This window comes from Anoplophora glabripennis, unplaced genomic scaffold (assembly GCF_000390285.2).
Source record: "Anoplophora glabripennis isolate ALB-LARVAE unplaced genomic scaffold, Agla_2.0 scaffold784, whole genome shotgun sequence".
In the NCBI taxonomy this organism is placed as follows: Eukaryota; Metazoa; Arthropoda; class Insecta; order Coleoptera; family Cerambycidae; genus Anoplophora; species Anoplophora glabripennis.
The window spans coordinates 1-19,940 of NW_019416869.1; the positions used below are offsets into that span (position 1 = coordinate 1).

At 32.5% G+C, this 19,940-nt stretch overlaps 1 protein-coding gene across 1 annotated transcript; it reads left to right on the forward strand.

The window, feature by feature from the left end:
- Nucleotides 1-4,855: 4,855 nt before the first annotated feature.
- Nucleotides 4,856-19,195, forward strand: LOC108912771 (coatomer subunit alpha). Its single transcript, XM_018718150.1, has 7 exons — nucleotides 4,856-5,553; nucleotides 6,652-7,620; nucleotides 11,466-11,676; nucleotides 12,060-12,610; nucleotides 12,669-12,892; nucleotides 14,436-15,002; nucleotides 18,366-19,195. The coding sequence occupies exons 1-7, from the start codon at nucleotides 5,058-5,060 to the stop codon at nucleotides 19,005-19,007; spliced, it is 3,660 nt and encodes a 1,219-aa protein (XP_018573666.1). The 5' UTR covers nucleotides 4,856-5,057; the 3' UTR covers nucleotides 19,008-19,195.
- The last annotated feature ends 745 nt before the right edge of the window (nucleotides 19,196-19,940 follow it).

The following is a 19,940-nucleotide window of genomic DNA, read 5'->3' on the forward strand; positions in this document are numbered from 1 at the left end:
TTATGAGTCTTGTATTGCTCTCTATTATGTAGATTGTAGACTTAACAAAGATTAAAATAAGTAAGTGTAAGTGTTTTCTAACTTATTTGGATAATTTTCGGACGGAAATTTTTTCAGAAACTTTCTAGGGAAAATTTCTCTAGCTTCGATTATTTCTTCCCGGAAAATTTCCGTTTTGGAAACTTTCCGGGACAGAAAATTTCCCATTGCCCATCTCTACTTCCGGCTATGTCTTACTTTCTCATACTACCTCGTATATTTATTTTTGTAATATTTGGCAATTAGGATAATTTGTTTCTTGTGCCAAAAATAAAAACACTTTGGATGACTACATTTCTTTTTGCATCCGGGAAGAGGTGGTGGTATTAATTTTTAATAAAATCTACGGTCTCCAAATCAGCTGACCTCGCAGCTGACTAACTAAGTTAGATGTTGTTTGAGTCACCAAAAAACTAAAAATTACATTCCACTTATTAAAATTTATTTATTTATTTATTTATTTATTTATACTGCATACATACAGACAAAGGGACAGTCCAATTAAACGTATACAGTTGAGAAATGTTAGCTAATATAAAAACAAGTTAAAAATAATGTATAAACAACCAGACACATGCAAAATACAATGTAAAAAGAGAACAAAGAAAGGAAACAAAAAAATGTCAGTTAAAATGTACATATAACACCCAATCGTATACGTATCATAAGTATGAGAGTAGCTTAGTCCGACTAATATTAAAAATATCAATGTCGTATATTCTTAACAAATTATTCACCGTACACAGACTTTGTTCTAGGGGTGAATTAATATTAAATATTTTAAAAAGTCTATATCTAGTTCGCATTCTCATATCGGGTACATTAATATTAATAGACGCCAACAAATCGGGGACAACAATCTTACTATGTAAAATATTATAAGCGAACAAAATCTGAGCCTTTTCTCTTCTCCTATCCAAAGAGGTCACGCCAAACTCTGCTCGTTGATGTTCATATGATACCATGAACGGGTACACTCCATACTCTTTAACATATATTGACCTCAAAAGCTTCTTCTGTATTTTCTCTATTGTGTCCTTGTTACTGGTAGCTTGTGGGTTCCAAATCACACTGCAATACTCCAGTTTTGATCTTACAAATGTATTGAATAGCCTTATAACTGTGTTAGATTTAAACTCTTGGCTAGTCCTAAGAACAAAACCGAGCTTCCTGTAACATTCAGCTGTTAAACTTGTAATATGCTCATTAAATGTAAAATTTTTGCTAAAAATTACACCTAGGTCCCTGATTCTATTTAGAGGCTCTATCTCAACACCATTCACCATATATTCTCCCAATATAGGGTATTTCTTCCGTGTATATGATACCAGTTTACATTTTGCCTCATTTAAAGCTAGGTCGTTATCTTTACAAAACTCAGAAACAGCTGTGACATCACTTTGCAATTTTGCAACATCATCCCAACATGTTATGTTAAGGTACATCTTCAAGTCATCTGCATAGAGTAAGAACTTTGCATGCTTTATATAATCAGAGATGTCATTTATAAATAAGATAAAAAGCAGTGGTCCCAATATGGACCCTTGAGGCACACCGGAAGTTGACACAAAAGTTTCAGATTCTGCACAGTTAAATTTCACAAAGTTTATACGATCAGTCAAATAAGTTCTAATAAACTGTATCAAATCTACGCTAAAAGAATAAGAGTTCAATTTCCATAATAGAATGTTATGGTTGACTCTGTCAAAGGCCTTCGCCAAGTCAGTATAAACAGTATCAATCTGGGAATTATATAAATTTTCTGTAATGTAGGCACTGAACGTACATAAATTAGTAGCGGTAGATCTTTTCTTTAAAAAGCCATGTTGTTCTTCTGACAATATTTGTGTCACATGTGTATTTATCCTATTATATATTACCCGTTCAAATATTTTGGATATTGAGGGTAGGATTGTTATAGGTCGATAGTTTGTAATCAGACTAGTGCTTCCTGATTTGTGTACAGGCGTTATTCGCCCTATCTTAAAGAAGTCTGGAAATTTTTTGGCCTTCAATGCTCTGTTGAATATAGTTTGCAATGGTAATGCAATAATGTCAGCATACGCTTTAAAAAAGTATGAAGGTAATCCATCTACACCTATTGAAGTCTGTGGTTTCAGCGATTTTATTGCATTTATTATTTCATTCAGGCTGATGGTCCCTATATTTAAATTATCCAAGTTGTAATCTTTACATGTACCATTTCTTTGTAAGGGAGTATCTACAGAATACACCAACTTGAAGTACTCAGCAAATGCATTTGCAATATCCTCTGGGCTTTCAAACAAATGACCATTGTAACAGAAATTGTATGAAATGCGAGAACTGGATCTTTCATTTCTTATATAATTCCAGAAGTTTTTTGGGTCAATGTTTATATTATTTTCTATATTTAAAATAAAATCTCTTCGACATTTTTTAATTAGACGCTTCACCTCCTCTCGTAGGTCACAAAACTTTCTCGCAGATTCTATACACTTTTTGGATTTTTTAAACAAGCGATGTTTCAGCTTTATTTTATTTATGAGTTCCACTGTAAACCACTTAGGATAATTGTTGACTTTATAGGATTTTTTGTAAGGAACACACCAATCCAAGATACCATATAAACCATCATAAAACTGATCCACACATTTGTTTACATTTTCAGATGTAATGATTTCTTCCCAAGTACATTGTCTAAGCAGATGATATAATTGATAACAGTCACCTCTCCCGAAATTGTAATTCCGTTTATAATTATTGTCAGTTAATCCACCCTTATATCTGTCAGCAACAACGTCAAAAGTGATAACAATCTCCAAAGGAGGGTGATATTGGTCAATTGCAACGAGAGATGTATTAGAGTGAGAAACTTTTGCCTCAGTTAAATTAGTCATCACCAAGTCGAGCAAGTTGTTCACCCGATTTAGTACATTGTTGACAATATACAGATCATATGTACATAGGATTGTTTGAATAATTTTGGCCTTGTAAGAACCGTTGCCACAGTCATAGCGCATATCGTTTATTTCAGGCACATTAAAATCACCCAAGATGAACAGATTCTCTGAATACAGCTCATTAATGACTCCCAAGGAATCTAAAAACGTTTCATACACTGTTAGATTAGAGCCGGGTTTAATATAAACACAACAAATTGTCGCTGTAAAATCATTAGTCGTCAGTTTAATGGCTATCCACTGAAAGTTTATATCGTTACTCTGACACACTGATAGCACTTTAAATTTTTTCTTAATGCAACATAGAACTCCACCTCCACGCAGAACGCCAGCTTGTTCATACATCTTGTCATTTCTGAACACCATATATCTGCCATCACAAAGTTCTTGGTCATAGATTGAAGCATTGAGCCAGGTTTCAGTAATACATATAATGTCAAAGTTGTTAGATAGTATGTTTTCGTAGAAAGTTTTTACTTTAGACCTTAATCCTCGCACATTTTGATAGAAAATAGTGACATACTTTAGTTTTTTTTTACTAGTTGTAATTTCTGCTTCACTATAGTCCGTACCGCCGCTTATAAAAAATCCTCAGCACCTTGAGTTATAGTCTGCCTATTCTGAATATTGGCACTCGTAGCTTCTTTATTTATTAATTTCCGACTAAAATTAAAACGCCTTATTATTATACCTTCTGGCCAATAATTTTCCTGATTTAACTTTTCTAATAAGTGAAATGGTGCCCCTATTTTAAATGATGAAAAATTACCTAAACTATTCAACTTCTCTACAATAAAGGTTTCATTATCATTATCTTCTTTGAGATATTGCAGCCAGTGGTCACATGTAACATTTTTATTTTTAATCTTTCCTATATAGAACCATGCCATTTTGGGTTGGGCAGCTCCGGAAAGATCTTCATTTGGTAGATTTCTCCTACTTGTTCCTATTTTCTGAGTGGCCCCATTTTCCAAAATTGCTGCATCTCATGTTTTGCTTGTAAATGGTATTTCAAATTTTACTTGACAATATGTTTGTATTTAGTCACATTTTTTATTAAAAAAAATGAATTTAAATACAAGCCGTCTCCTAAAAATGCCGCAAGCCGTAACTCCGTCATTATTGGTCCGATTTAAAAAAAAACAAAAAAATTATATGAAATGGCTCTAAATATACTATAGAGTGAGCCTATTGGGGTGTATTTATTATTTTTTTTTTGAAAAGCGATAGTCAACTTTATTTCAAATGGCAATATATGTTTTTTTGTATATATTGTGCAGAATTCTATTCTGAATTTAGTGATATATATAAAATCTACTTTTGTGAAACATGTATTACAGAAATAGCATGAAAATATTAGTCAATACCGCATTATTAGTGCCCTGTCGCTTAATTGACAACAAACATACTTTGACTAATCATGTATGCCTGGAAAACAAAAAATAATACAACAAAGCAAGTAAATGTCATTTTATCTTTCGTGTCTCAGTTTTTTACACATTATACCCTTTCTGTGTCATTTACAGTAGGTTATATATTGAAATAAGCTCAACAGTACAAAATAAGATTAATAATCAGTAATTGACAGACATGATTCAGGTATACTTTCGGTGTNCGAGACTTACAATATACAAACGCTACACAGACAATAAGACAAAACGCGGAGAAACGGTTTGACGTAGCCGCTAGACATGACAATCCCCTCCTCAGACGACGACGGATGGGGCCCACCTACGAAGGCTGTCCAGGCCTACACGAGATGAGGCAGAATAAAGAGGGATAATCCCCCTCGATCCTAAATCATTGAGGCCAATTTCTAGCCATGGAATAATGGCGCGTGTATTGGCAACGATAAATAATTGTCGTGTCAATTGTCAATTGCTGATGCTGTCATCCACGTATATATATGCATTGCCCGGTCATTTATAGTGCAGAATAAAAGTTGTTCTTTCATTTTTAAGTGTCGAGTGATTGTATATTGAAATAGTTACATATACGAATGGATTTATTAGTACCTTATTAAGTAATTAATCTGTGTGATCGTTGAAATTTGACTTGATAAAATACATTGTAATCATGTTAACAAAATTTGAAACAAAATCTGCTAGAGTTAAAGGGCTATCCTTTCATCCTAAGAGGCCTTGGATATTAGCAAGTCTACATAATGGATGTATCCAACTTTGGGATTATCGAATGTGCACATTGCTTGAAAAATTTGATGAACACGATGGTCCAGTTCGTGGTATATGTTTCCATAATCAGCAACCGTTGTTTGTATCAGGTGGAGATGATTATAAAATAAAAGTGTGGAATTATAAGCAAAAACGTTGCATATTTACATTACTGGGTCATTTAGATTATATCCGTACTACTATGTTTCACCATGAATATCCATGGATCGTTTCGGCTTCAGATGATCAGACTATTCGAATTTGGAATTGGCAGAGTCGAACTTGTATTTGTGTTTTAACTGGACATAACCACTATGTAATGTGTGCTATTTTTCATTCTTCTGAAGATCTTTTGGTATCTGCATCTTTGGATTCAACTGTTCGTGTGTGGGATATTTCAGGTATTTTATTATTTAAATATATAATTTAAGTTTATTTGTGTCTTATCAATTCAAAAACTAGGAATATCAATTATAATAAACTAATTTGAATTATCTCACAAAAAAATGTATTTTTTATTTAGTTTAGAATTAGAATACTTTATTGACGCAGAGAAAAAAGGGTAATTATTTACTTTAGTGGCATAGTGGAATAAAATGACTAAATGTTTTATTTTATAATGTAGTATGTGATCAAATAAAAATATATTTAATGCATCCATGCCACATCATTAATTTACCTTATTAATTGTTGTGTATTGAATAGGTATTTGAAATTTTATTTGATGATAAATAACAAAGGACCCCACAGAATAATTTTGACAATTGTCTTTCGACAAACTTTTTTGAAACTTTGCTATGTGATAATTCTGATCGCGTGAATAAAAAAATCTCAGTGGGCACAAACTTTGAGTGTCCTTTGTTTTAGACCTACATGAATTTTTTTAGTCTTACACTGCAGCAGTGATTCTTGTTTGTAAAATTACGTTACATTAATAGTAAATGAACCTTGCCCAATCGATTAGAGATGTTTTCAACTTCCGGTTCAGACTGGAAGTAGCCTAATCGAACCAGAAGTCAGTTTTTTCAAATAAAATGATTTTGATTCAACACTGAAAAATGTGAAACTTTTGTTTAAAACTTTTTTTTAAATGCATGTTTTGAGTCCTAAATGATCTTTGAAGTTGGCCTCATGCTGATTCTCATGAAAGCTCTTTCACCTTAAGAAAACGAATTTTTATAAAAATATGCTCAATTTTAAGCAGAATACATTCTTTCATAGGGTTATTTTCTATTTACGGTTCCCACCAGAATGGACCTAACCTAACCGAAAATTCCTTTTTTTTAATTGGAACAAGCATAGGACATTCAGATTTTGTGCCCATTGAGACTTTTGACCCATGCAATCCGAACTATCACATAGCAAGTTTCAAAAAAATTTGCCGAAAGCCATTTTCCATAAGGAATCTGCGGGGTCCTTAGGGAAACTCTCTAATACATTGAGGAATGTCCAATCACTTTAATACACGAATGTGTACATAGGCCTTTATATTTATTTAGGTTTAAGAAAGAAAAATGTCGCGCCTGGTCCTGCTGGTCTAGAGGAGCATTTAAAAAATCCTGGAGCGACAGATTTATTTGGTCAAGCCGATGCAGTGGTAAAACATGTTTTAGAAGGTCATGATCGTGGAGTGAATTGGGCAACTTTTCATCCTACATTGCCTCTTATTGTGTCTGGAGCTGACGATCGACAAATTAAATTGTGGCGAATGAACGACTCCAAAGCATGGGAAGTCGATACATGCAGAGGTCACTATAATAATGTTTCATGTGTCCTTTTTCATCCCCGGCAAGAGTTGATTCTCTCAAATAGTGAAGATAAAAGCATTAGAGTATGGGATATGACTAAACGCACGTGTTTACACACTTTTCGAAGGGAACACGAAAGATTTTGGGTAATGACTTCCCACCCTAACTTAAACTTGTTTGCAGCAGGTCATGATACAGGAATGGTAATATTTAAATTGGAACGTGAACGCCCTGCTTATACTGTTCATGGAAATTTATTATATTATGTAAAAGAGCGTTTCTTAAGAAAATTGGATTTTACCACATCGAAAGATGTCCCTGTTATTCAAATTAGAGGCGGAGGGAAGATACCAGTTTACAAAATGTCCTTTAACCCTGCAGAAAATGCAGTTTTGCTATCTACTCGTACCTCAAATTTAGATAACAGCACATACGATTTATATATGATACCTAAGGAGCAGGAACGTGATGATCATGTACCTGAAGCAGAAAGTAAGAGGTCATCAGGACTTACAGCCTTGTGGGTAGCTCGAAATAGGTTTGCTGTTCTTGATAGAACCCACCAATTAGTTATAAAGAATTTGAAGAATGAGGTGACTAAGAAAGTGCAAACCCCAACATGCGACGAAGTGTTTTATGCTGGTACTGGAATGCTACTGCTTCGTGATTCTGAACATGTTACATTGTTTGATGTTCAACAAAAGCGAACCTTAGCTCAAGGTAAATGATAATTATGTATATATTTTTATATATTTGATCTTAAACACATATAGATCTAAAACGATTTAACAGAAGTATCAAATAGTGGAGGGCAGAATCGAGTATTTTTTAGAATCGAGTACTTGATTCTCAAATACTTTTAAGAATCGAATGATTATCTGAGAATCAAAAATCGAGTGCCAGATTGAATGTTGAATGAAGAACGTTATAATCGTGGTGCGGGGGTATATTTACATGTTATTATATAGTTTTGTGTAAAATTATTTACTTAAATTTGCTGCTTTTTAAATACATTTAAAATATATTATTTTAATATAATCTTTTGTTTCCAATAAAAATTTTTAATATAAATAATATGTGTGTAGATATATAGAAATTTGAAATTTTTTCTGTTTATGAGCCAGCCGTTTGTTTAAGTGAATGGTATTTGATAACCACAGAAAATTAAATGTATTCTTTCGATTTATTTGATATGCTAAATCAGTAAGTAGTTGATTTAAATTCATTGGAATATTTTCCGCACTCACATTACGCATGATATTCGCTAGGAAGCTTTACGAGTCATAAATTACGACTATCAAGAACTAAAATTATTTGAGTATTTTCAGCAAGTATCCGACAGTACTTTTAAGAATCGGATAGTACTCAATTTTCCATTCGAGTTCTTCCATCATTCACACAGGGTGATTCAAATTCCCAAATTGTTTATGAAATTTGATCTGAGATATTTCGAGTGCACTGAAAAAACTGGAAAGTGCTATTTTTTATTTTACTATGGAACTTACTTGTTTATACAAATAGTTTAATGAAATTTGATTTTAAGATATAAGACATTTTACTGATTACAATGATGAAGTCATTTCACTATAATTATGTTAATTTTCTAAACAATATGCCAGACATTTATGAGATTTTAAAGACCACACGATTAAATTTAAGTGGTGTTATTTTCATTTTACACCATTGTAGGTTGTAGGGTATAAAATGCTTAGAAACCTAATCTGATTACACTATCTTACTAAACAAATCAGTGAAATATCTCGGATCTAATTTCAAAAGTTTCAACATAACATTGTGCAATTTTTTTGTGAATTGAGCATATTGAAGGTAAACCACTGCCTCAAATTTTGTTCACCATGCTTCCCCTACCATAAATAATTCCCGGTACTTCCTAATACTCCCTCATACTTTCTATTTACTTCCTAGTAGGTACTTCCTCAGTAGTTCATCATACTTCCGGCTAGAGATGGGAAAATTCCCAAACTATGAAAATTCCGATAAAGTTTCCATTGAAAATTCCGGAAATTTTCCGAAAATTAAAAAAAAAAAATTTTGGATTTGGTATTGTGTTCTACATACCATCAGCTTTCCAAAAAGACTAAATACTTATATACATTTTTATTTATATTGGTATAAATATTGGAAAAATATAAATTATGTATTAATCATTCGTTAGAAAAAATTGCATGTTGAGGGTTAAAGTGCATAAACACTATACAGTATACAATATTTATCTTTATTTTTTAACAAACAAATAGTAAATACATTAAATAATTATACTAGTTTTAAAATGTAATTATACTTTGGTTTAACTATCAAAATTCATATTAAATTTGGAAAGGAGGCAATTTATGAGTAGGAGCAAGTAAATGTCATTTTATCTTTCGTGTCTCAGTTTTTTACACATTATACCCTTTCTGTGTCATTTACAGTAGGTTATATATTGAAATAAGCTCAACAGTACAAAATAAGATTAATAATCAGTAATTGACAGACATGATTCAGGTATACTTTCGGTGTAATAAAAATCGTGGTGCAGGAGTGTCTGTATAAAGAACTATTTTCTCACAGAGATGTTCCAAAACCACATAGATTTGTAAGACTTGGAAGAAAATTTGTGAAACTATGGTGCTTTTAAGAAACCAAAGCGAAAAGAATGCTAATTTAATGAAAACATCAAGTTCGATGTTCTTCTTAACGTTGAAGAAAACCCAAGAACTTCATTAGGGAAATTTCTAATAATAATAGAGTATCAAAGAGAAATGTACATGCAGTATTGAAAAAGCACAAATTCAAGCCATACATTCCTCAAAAATTACAGGCAATAGAGTACGACTACAATTTGTGTCTTTATTTGTTTTGAGTTTAATTAACGTTATTTCGTGTTGAATTTTGTATAATGGTTAATGTATTTAATTAAATTGTTTTTTTTTTTTAATTGATATTCATTATATTGTTTCTTTTCTGTTAACTACAAAATTCTCTTTGGAGTTTTATTTGCTTTGCTATATTATTTTTTGTTTTTCATGGCACAGATGATTAGTTAAAATACATTTGAGTTAGTGGCCGGCTCCAAATGCGGTACCGACTAATATTTTGTCGCCTTTTCTGTAATAAATGCTTTACAAAAGTAAAGTTCATATACATCATTGGATTCAGAAAATAAATCTGCACAATAATAAATAGCAAAAAAATTATACTGCCATTTGAAAAAAAAAGTTGACTATCGCTTTTCAAAAAAAAAAATATATAGTAAATGAGAACTAATAGGTTCGCTTTATAGTGCATTTAGAGCCATTTTATTTATTGTTTTTTAAAATCAGAGTAGGTAAATAACAGAGTTACGGCTTGTGGCATTTTTTAGGAGACGACCTGTATATTCAGCGGTAGTAACATTTTGGACTACCTTAACCATTATCATAAATTCTCTAAAATTGGAATCCTTGTTTGTGAAATAAGTTAATAATCAATCAGAAATGTTATTAGAACATGATATAAAAAAATGGTAAATAAGCAGCACATAGAATATATATATAAGTAGCAACATATTGAAACATTTTGGACCTCACTGTTTAAAGCAAATTATCGGCTAAAACGGTATCATATCCCCAGATTTTACTTATGTTCTGGTGCAAATTGGTGATATCTGATTAGGCATTGATTATACATTGTATTTTTAAAAACACTTTAAAGCACATAGATCTTGTATTTCAAAGTAACATACTATTTAAAAGTATTTCCTAGTTTTCTTCAGAAAGGGAGTAGGAATAATCTTATTAAATCCTTTCAGTTTTCAAAACTTACTATTTTACATGGAATATATTTTGATGTAGTCTTGTAAATACAAAAATTTTTATTTTAATTTATTTAAAAATAAATAGCTGCAGAGCATTGCGGCCCTTCAGTTTGTTTTGTTATGTCAAAGTAAAACCAATAATGTGCATTGTATGTGAAATATGTAAGTTCTGTGTTGGTACCTAATTTTCGTTTGTCAAATGCCGCTTTCTAACACCTATTATATACAAATAAATAATGTTACTTACATATTTTTAATGCCCCCCTGAGATTTGTGGATTTTAAGTACTTATGGGTACCAGATACATAAAATTACTATCTTTTTATTAACTGCAAAGCACTTACAAACACACAAACATAACGGCCAACAAGCGAGCAGCATGAGACTACAATGCTAAAATACTTGTACGTTATGCATATGGAATTACATTATTTCATATTTATTTGTTACCTCTCTTTATATCCTTCACACTTCCTCTTTATTTCCCTATAATTTCTCATACTTCCCTGTATCTCTCCATTACTCCTCATATTTCCCCCTACTTCCCTATTACTTCCACATTACTTCCCCCCTCCCCACCTTGTATCTATTTCCTAAGTGGTTCACCTTTCGGGGCGTGTTTACTAAATTGTTTTATGATATCCTTGAAATATCCTGTTGAATATCTATTTCTAACCTAAAACATTTAATCAGTGTTTTTATGATTTTGAAAATTATATTTATATAACTATAAATTGGGGGTTCGTTTTGTATCACATAATTATTCTAGTAAAAATCAACAAATGCCGTTATGTTGTTTGGTCTACTGATATGGCTTATATTGCTCTTCTATCGAAACATAATGTTACTATATGTAACAGAAAGTTGGACGTGTTATGTTCTTTACATGAAAATACAAGAGTGAAATCAGGAGCATGGGATGATTCTGGTGTATTCATTTATACAACTAGTAACCATATTAAATATACTTTAACAAATGGGTAAGTGAGAACATTTAATACACTGTGTTCATAAATAAACAAATACAGGGAAGGTATGTGCAGGGAACCCTGAAGTTAGTTGCAAAAAGTATATGCTTAGGGATGTGGATATTTTTCCACTAATTTCGTAAATGCTATTACTTCAGTCAAAAAAGTGATCTTTATACTATGATGCAAGTACTACCATAGTAAATTTCATTTATATCGGACAGAGTGTTTTGGAGTAATTTGGAGAAACTAAACTTTCATGCCATCTAGCAGCTAAATAAAGCAACTTGGGATAGAGGCAAGTTGCCTAGAACATAACGTTTTATTGACCCCTACACGCACAGACCCTGTCAGTTCATATACGAATTGCCATATATCTATTTAAAATGTTTTAGTGATCATGGTATCATTCGTACACTGGACTTACCTATTTATATCACCCGTGTAAAAGGAAGTCAAGTTTTCTGCTTAGATCGTGAATGTAAACCCCGTATACTTACAGTAGATCCAACCGAGTACAAGTTTAAACTTGCTCTGATTAATCACAAATACGAAGAGGTACTTTATATGGTTCGAAATGCCAGGTTGGTGGGTCAGTCTATAATTTCATACCTGCAACAGAAAGGTTATCCAGAGGTCGCCCTACATTTTGTAAAGGACGACAAAACTCGTTTTACTTTAGCTTTAGAATGTGGCAATATTGAAATAGCATTGGAAGCTGCAAAGTCACTAAACGACAAACTTTGCTGGGATCAACTGGCTCAAGCTGCTCTTTGGCAGGGTAACCATCAGGTTGTTGAAATGTGCTATCAACGAACCAAGAGCTTTGAAAAGTTATCGTTTCTCTATTTAATTACTGGAAATTTAGAAAAGCTAAGGAAAATGACTAGAATCGCTGAAATTCGCAAAGCAAGATCCTCTCAATATCATGGAGCTCTTCTTTTAGGTGAGCTAGTAGGAAAAATTAAGTATGTACAAACAAAATAATGTTCAATGTTTTTTAGGAGATTTGGAGGAACGCGTTAAGGTTTTAAAAGCTTCAAACCAACTATCATTAGCATATCTTACTGCTGCTACTCATGGGATGAAAGAGGAAGCTGAACAATTGAAGGAACAAATTGGAGACACTAAAAAATTACCTGATGTCAACCCTAATGCTAAGTTTTTAAAACCTCCACCTCCCATACAACAAGCTGAATCTAATTGGCCTTTATTGACTGTGAGCAGGGTAGGTTTTATTTTTTAAATGAAAATGCACAAGGTGTTTCTTAAAAAATAATGACAATAATATTTTTAATATTCTAAGGGTAAAGTTTTACAAGATTTTACAAGTTTTTTATGACTAAAAATGAGAAAAAAATGCGTTTTTTTCCTATTCATTTATTTTACACATTTTAAAAAAAATATATTTAAATTTGGTATATTCGACATTTAATTTGGTATATTCTGAGGACTATACTACTATATGACGCCACAAGATGGAAATAGATAGATCTCCCTGTTTGACCCGGAGTTTTCGGGCTTTGATGGTACATCTTAGAGCTCCGAGTTAACATGTCATTTCTCCAGGTTTGTTTTCTTTGTTGCGGAAAAATCGTAATTTTTTTCGAAAACATAGGTCTCCCAGATTTCCTGATTGCGCCTTTTTTTAATTTTTTTTTGACATCGATTTCTTCAAACAATTTGTCTCCCAGATTTCCTGATTGCATAACCTTTTTTTTTTCGTGTCATGTCTCCGGTTCTGTCATGAAATAGATCTGGTGACCCTAGCTGTAACACTGATTCTTCTTTTCATAATTTACAATTTCTCTATTTATCCTAACATTTTTTGATTTTGTGAATTTTTTATATATTTACCTGTGTAATATCAGTTAAAATGTGACTTAAAGTGAATAATAATATCTATATAATACAGGGTGTCCATTAACTGTGAGCAAAATATTCGAGAGGTAAAATGGTAAAAAAATCATCAAAACCCTAAAGCTCTGAAGGGCATAAACAATCCTATTAAAGAATTTATAATAAAGACCATTAAACATTTTTATGAAGGTCCTCTGGCTCCAAGTCGATAAAATTAACCGTATCTGATTTTGGATAAGTTGGAATAAGAAAAATTTTTTGTAGATTTTTTGTAACACATTTTAAATTGTTCACTTTTTGAAAACTTGTAAATAAAATAGGTAAGAATAATTTTCTTTAGGGCTTTAGAATTTTTACGATTTATTTTGTACAAGCATTTATCACAAAAATGTTTAACAAATTTGAAAAAAAAGTTATACAACAATAATTTGGGTTACTTGGTTTTTGAAAAGATGTCAGAACTTACATCCTTTCCTTTTTTGCTAGAATCACCCTCTAAATTTTTTTAGTCATTTTTTTTTTTATTTATTTTAAATTATCATTTTCAGTAAAAAAAAACGGTACTCAATTAAAATTTTACTCCTCCTCCATATGATGATTGCTTCTCCTCAAATTAATCTAATTTAATCCTCAAATAAGAACGGGAGAAAACTAAGTCAAGTACAATTATTATTTCATCTCTCTCATAAGTGAAAAACTTAAGTTGTAAGGTCACCTTGGTTACTACATCAAAAAATACCATCTGTCCACATACTAACATACTGAATTTCATTTAAATTGAACAATATTGGTAAAAAAACTAAAATTTACACAATATGTACACGAAAAATAGTTAAAAAAATATATCACAACTTTTTCAAACATGATTCTTAAAATCAGAATAATTGCCATTTATAAATCGTCTTTTTTAGAGTTTCTTCGAAAATACTGCCGCCGCTGCCACTGCTTCTGCCAATATGAAATCCCTCATGGCCGAACCGGTAGTTGATACCGGTATTGAGGAAGCTGGTGGATGGGGAGACGATGACGAGATTGATGTTGATCCAGAAGAACGACGTGCAGATGTATCAGGTGAAGGTGAAGTTGGTTGGGATGTAGAGGATGCAGATTTAGAAATACCGGATTTGGGGCCTACTCCAGCTGCTGATGCATCAGATACTTATGTCCATCTTCCTACTCAAGGACCATCACAACCGTTAACCTGGACCAAGAACTCGCAGCTGGCAGCCGATCACATCTCTGCTGGTTCATTTGAATCTGCCAGCAGATTGCTGCATGATCAGCTGGGTGTCGTACAATTTAAACCTTATGAATCCTCGTTCTTGAGTTTGTACAGCGGCTCAAGGACTGTATCGACTTGGCAGCAGAATATACCTCCATCCTTTAGTTATCCATTGAGAAATTGGAAGGAGGCGAATCCAAAATCTGGTTTACCTGCGGCTGGTGTGAAACTTAATGATTTGGTGGCTAGGTTACAAGTAAGTTATATAAATACACTTATAAGTAGTAATGTCACTGCACAATTAACCTGCAAAGGAAAATGAGAACAAGAACTAGAAAACTGTCGAACAATGTGTTTACTAAATATACCTTTGCAATAAAATTTTTAGGAATAAAAACAAAATCGGGAACATTTTTAGTTTAAACGTCACGTTATTTTAATATCATCGGTTAATAACTATCACTGGAAAGGTATGCAAAATGGCATTCACTGATTTGAATTTTTGCATTTAACGTATTTCAAAAAAAAAAAAATTTGGCCCGCTCACCATTTTAATCATAGATCTTCAGCTTGGCAGTAGCGAGTTTATAAACTGAGCTATGGCGACCTATCAGTAGGCAGAGCCTGTAGGGGCTATTTCAATGTTTAGATCGCTGCAGACATAATTCTCGAAATATTTAAATTAACTTTTATTGTAATATCAAATCTGAAAGGTGCGAGCCAATGCCTAATGCCAAAAAAATAATCATGGACTGACGATTTGAAAGGAACACTGAAGGATAAAATTCATTTTAATGTCTTCATCTTTACTGATGCTTGACCGACTTCATTTAACTCTGACTGTTAAGCAACCAGACTTACACTGGAGGTAATGATTAGCGCAAAATTCCTTAAAGTCGGAGGATAGTCCAGTGGAGTGTGTATTAAATTATTTTATAAACATTGAACTTTAATCTGCATTTAATCTGCAAAATGTGTGTTTTTTTTTTCAATACAGAAAATCACTTTTACTTACACAATAATCATAGGATATTATGGATTTTTTTCCATTCTATATTGAACAAGTATTTTTTGATTGAGAATGGTTGTCCTTTTGAACATATAGGCTCTTTTGTAATCCACTTTCAATCAGAGTTAATGAGAATATTGTAAAATACAAAAAGTTTAAATATAAATTGTAGGTTAATTAATTGACCTTACAATGCTCACATAAATAGAAAGTTTTTTAATCAGCTAGTAAAAGCTTATTTTAATCGCATTTATCATAGATGTTCAAAATGACCACTTTCATTTTCCAAATACAAAGATTGACTCCAAAAATTGCCCATTTTGGCAAACTCGTAATTCGTTAAAAATTTTATGCTAAGTTATTGTATATTATTAGAACGTGTTAGTGAAAAAGTTCCAAGATGACTTCAGCTTTGGTTTTGGAGATATAAATGATACATGTCATAATACTCGTGATCTCATGTATCGAGCATATCACTTTAAACCTTTAAGATTCCCTGTTCTTTAGATCATCAAGGTCAAGGTGGTTACTTAGGTTTTTGGGGTCGCTGATTACGAATCTAACAATTTGGCTTTGATTTAATTAAACTGTTTTTTTTTCTATTCAACCTATTTGGTCAATGTTTTTAAATTATTTCCACTCTGCAATTGTTTCAGAAAAATACCTTCTTCTATAACTTGTCTCGGTTGTAAAATTCAAAAAAGATCAAAAAATGAAAATTCTTTTATTGCCAATATTCTGACTATTAAATATTAATAATTTACGAACGAAGTAAGACCCAAAAAGACAAAGACTTGATAGCAATGCATTGATTTTTTAAATTTTGACTGTTAGCTTGGATCCACCATTTTGAATTGTGCAAATCTGATCTCGGATTCGAAAACCCCTGTATACCCAATTTGGTCGAATTTGGTTCAATTTCAAAAACTTTGTCCGCCATATTGGATCCGCCATCTTGAATATTGAAATTCTGACTTCCGATTCATAATCAGCAACCACAAAAACCTAAGTAACCACCTTGACTTTGATGATAGGCCATTTAAAAAACAGTATCATATCTCCAAAACCAAAGCTGAACTAATCTTGGAACTGTCTCAGTAACACATTCTAATGATATACAATAACTTAGCACAAAATTTTTAATGAATTACGAGTTTGCCAAAATAGGCGATTTTCGGGCTGTTTTTGGAGTCACTCTTTACTTTGTGTTTCATGCATTAAAAAACGCATTCAAGTTCATTTTGTGTTATAATATTTATTTTATGTTCATTTGCTGCTTCCAACTCTTCAAGAGGATGTGCAGAGGATTTTTAAATATGTTATTTTTAATATGTCCAAGCAGATAAAAATCTAAATATGGGGCTTCGAGCAGATTACCCCTGGTAAAAATTCCTGAAGATATTTTCTGCTGCAGTATGTAGCTCCATCTTGTTGAAAATACCCATGCTGCAGTTCATTGTTATGTGTTAATTCCAGGGCTTGTAAAATGTTATGGTATCATTCCCCATTTATTACTTCTCAGAAAAAAATTGGGCCTATTATCCGTCTTCTTGAAACTGCTACCCAGATACCTATCTTCTGAGGATGTAACATTGTTTCAATAAAATTATGCAGGTTTTCTGGAGTCCAAGCTCTATAATTCTGATTATTTACATAACCAGATACCCACTCGTCAGAATAAAATAAAAAAAAATCTAATAAATTATCCTCATTTAAATGTAATCAGGAGGATGTAACTCTTGCACAACAGAAACCTTATAGAAGTGCATATGCAGCTGTAAGATTTTATATGTTGGTAAAAGAAAATACATTCTAAAGAAATGGTAATATTAACATTTTTTAAAAATTATTTAATTATGAATTATTTTTTAACTTTAGGTTAAAAAATTAACATAATTCAAACTATATTAAATGTATCGCAATACCTGTTTGAGTAGATAACCGCGAAACAGGTTTCTTAGAACTTCACATCATTCAAAACATTTTCTGTTAAAACAGTAGGTCTGCTTGTCGACTTGCCCTTGCAAATGCAAGTGTGTGTTTTTAAACACACTACGTGATATTAGCATCAGGAAAGGCTTCAATAGATCGTTCCATACAGGATTGCATAGAGTACCAACTTCCATCTGCATTCCATGATCCACTGCGAAAATTTGTCATCAAAATAAATCCACCTTGTTCTGGTGTAAATAAATGGTATTTTTACATAAATCTACAAGTAATAAGAACATAAATGAAACATAACCTTAAAATAATCGTTTAACGTTTAAGAAACGTTGAATTTTTGGAGTTCTGAAGAGATTTTTTTTTCAATTCAACAAAGATTAATTTGTAGAAAAGCACAGAAATACTGGTAAAACTTAAATTGTTCAAACAACAGGCATAAAAACACGAAAAATTACGAACGCCTCTGGACATTTGATCTAGGGTCCTAGTTGGTGATTTTTCCTTGGTAATTTCTGAAACACCAACTTAAGAATGTCAAATTTACTATATGGCACTTAGGTGAGCCACTGTATAAGTCGTGGTATAAATTTTATGACAAATACTATGCATACACTTGATGTTAAAATTGTGTGAGTATTGATTGATTTTACATTGGATTTTCAGATATGTTACCAACTTACCACAGCTGGAAAATTCACAGAAGCCATAGAAAAATTCCAAAACCTGTTGCTATCCGTGACACTGCTCGTAGTGGACACTAAACAAGAAATATCAGAAGCTCAGCAATTGCTCCGTATATGTAGCGAATATGTTTGTGGTTTGCAAATGGAAACATTGAGGAAGACTCTTCCCAAAAGTTCAATAGAAGAACAGAAGCGTCAGTGTGAAATGGCTGCTTATTTCACTCATTGTAAACTTCAGCCTATTCATCAGATACTGACATTACGGACCGCTCTGAATATGTTTTTCAAATTGAAGAACTACAAGACCGCTGCTTCGTTTGCAAAAAGATTATTGGAATTGGGACCTAGACCTGAAGTAGCTCAACAAGCCAGAAAAATTTTGCAGGCTTGCGATTCTAATCTAACCGACGAATTACAATTGCAATACGATGAACACAATCCCTTTTCTCTCTGTGGACACTCGTACTCTCCAATTTATAGAGGAAAACCGGAAGAAAAGTGTCCTCTCTGCAACACTTCTTATCTACCTAAATATAAGGGCTGCGTTTGTAATATATGTGGAGTTGCGGAGATCGGTAAAGATACTATTGGTCTTAGAATTAGTATGCATCAATTTAGATGAATTAACTCTCTCGTTATAAGTATTATTTAGATTTTATGAAAATGTATTTATTAGAATTACATTGGACCTCAGTCAAATTTGTGCTAAATATTTGCTTTTACATATGGGTTAAATAACAGCGTAGTAATTTTAATTACATATAGTACTTTGTTATTTTTTAAACAAAATATAAATTTTATCAGGAATTATTTATTGCTTTTATTAGTTTTGTGATAGGCAGCATTTAAAAAGAACTATTGAAACTAACAAGTCTTTCCAAGAAGCATTAAGAAATTGTGAGGTGTTGAAATAAAAGGGAATGGCATGAACAACAGAACAGTAGAATCTTTCATTTCATACACTTAAAAATAAGAGATAAAATAAATAAAATCAAATAAAATAGATATCTCAAACAGAGAACACTATACCAACGAGAGGCGACAGAATCGGCGGTTCCTTTGATGTTTTGTGGTCACGCTAAAGTCAACCGATTTGAAGGAAACACAATCGTTTACACTGAGAGAAGTTATACTTTTGAATAGACGTACACTGAACGAACTGCATCAGTATTAAACATTGTTCACATAATACATGGATAACTGTGATAAAATGTAGACAAATTATAACATCATCTCGACAGTTTTCATAGCATTGTGTTATATACAGGGTGCATTCACAAAGTTTCAAGACTGATTTTTTCCTGAGTAGAGGAGAGCGCGAAGACTGGTTCCATCAACAGGGTGAAGTAATGGGGTGTGTCAGTTAACCGACGGCACCAATGGCAGTTGCCTCCGAGATGCTGGAGTGAGCAGATCGCTAGTGGTCCACAAAGAGTTTGTTCTTGCCAGACAAACTGTCACAGGTCAGTTTTACGCTAAAGTACTCCACTGTTTGAAGGATTGAGTTCGCCCGGAGATCGAAGACGATTTGGTTCTTCAGTACGACAATGTGCCT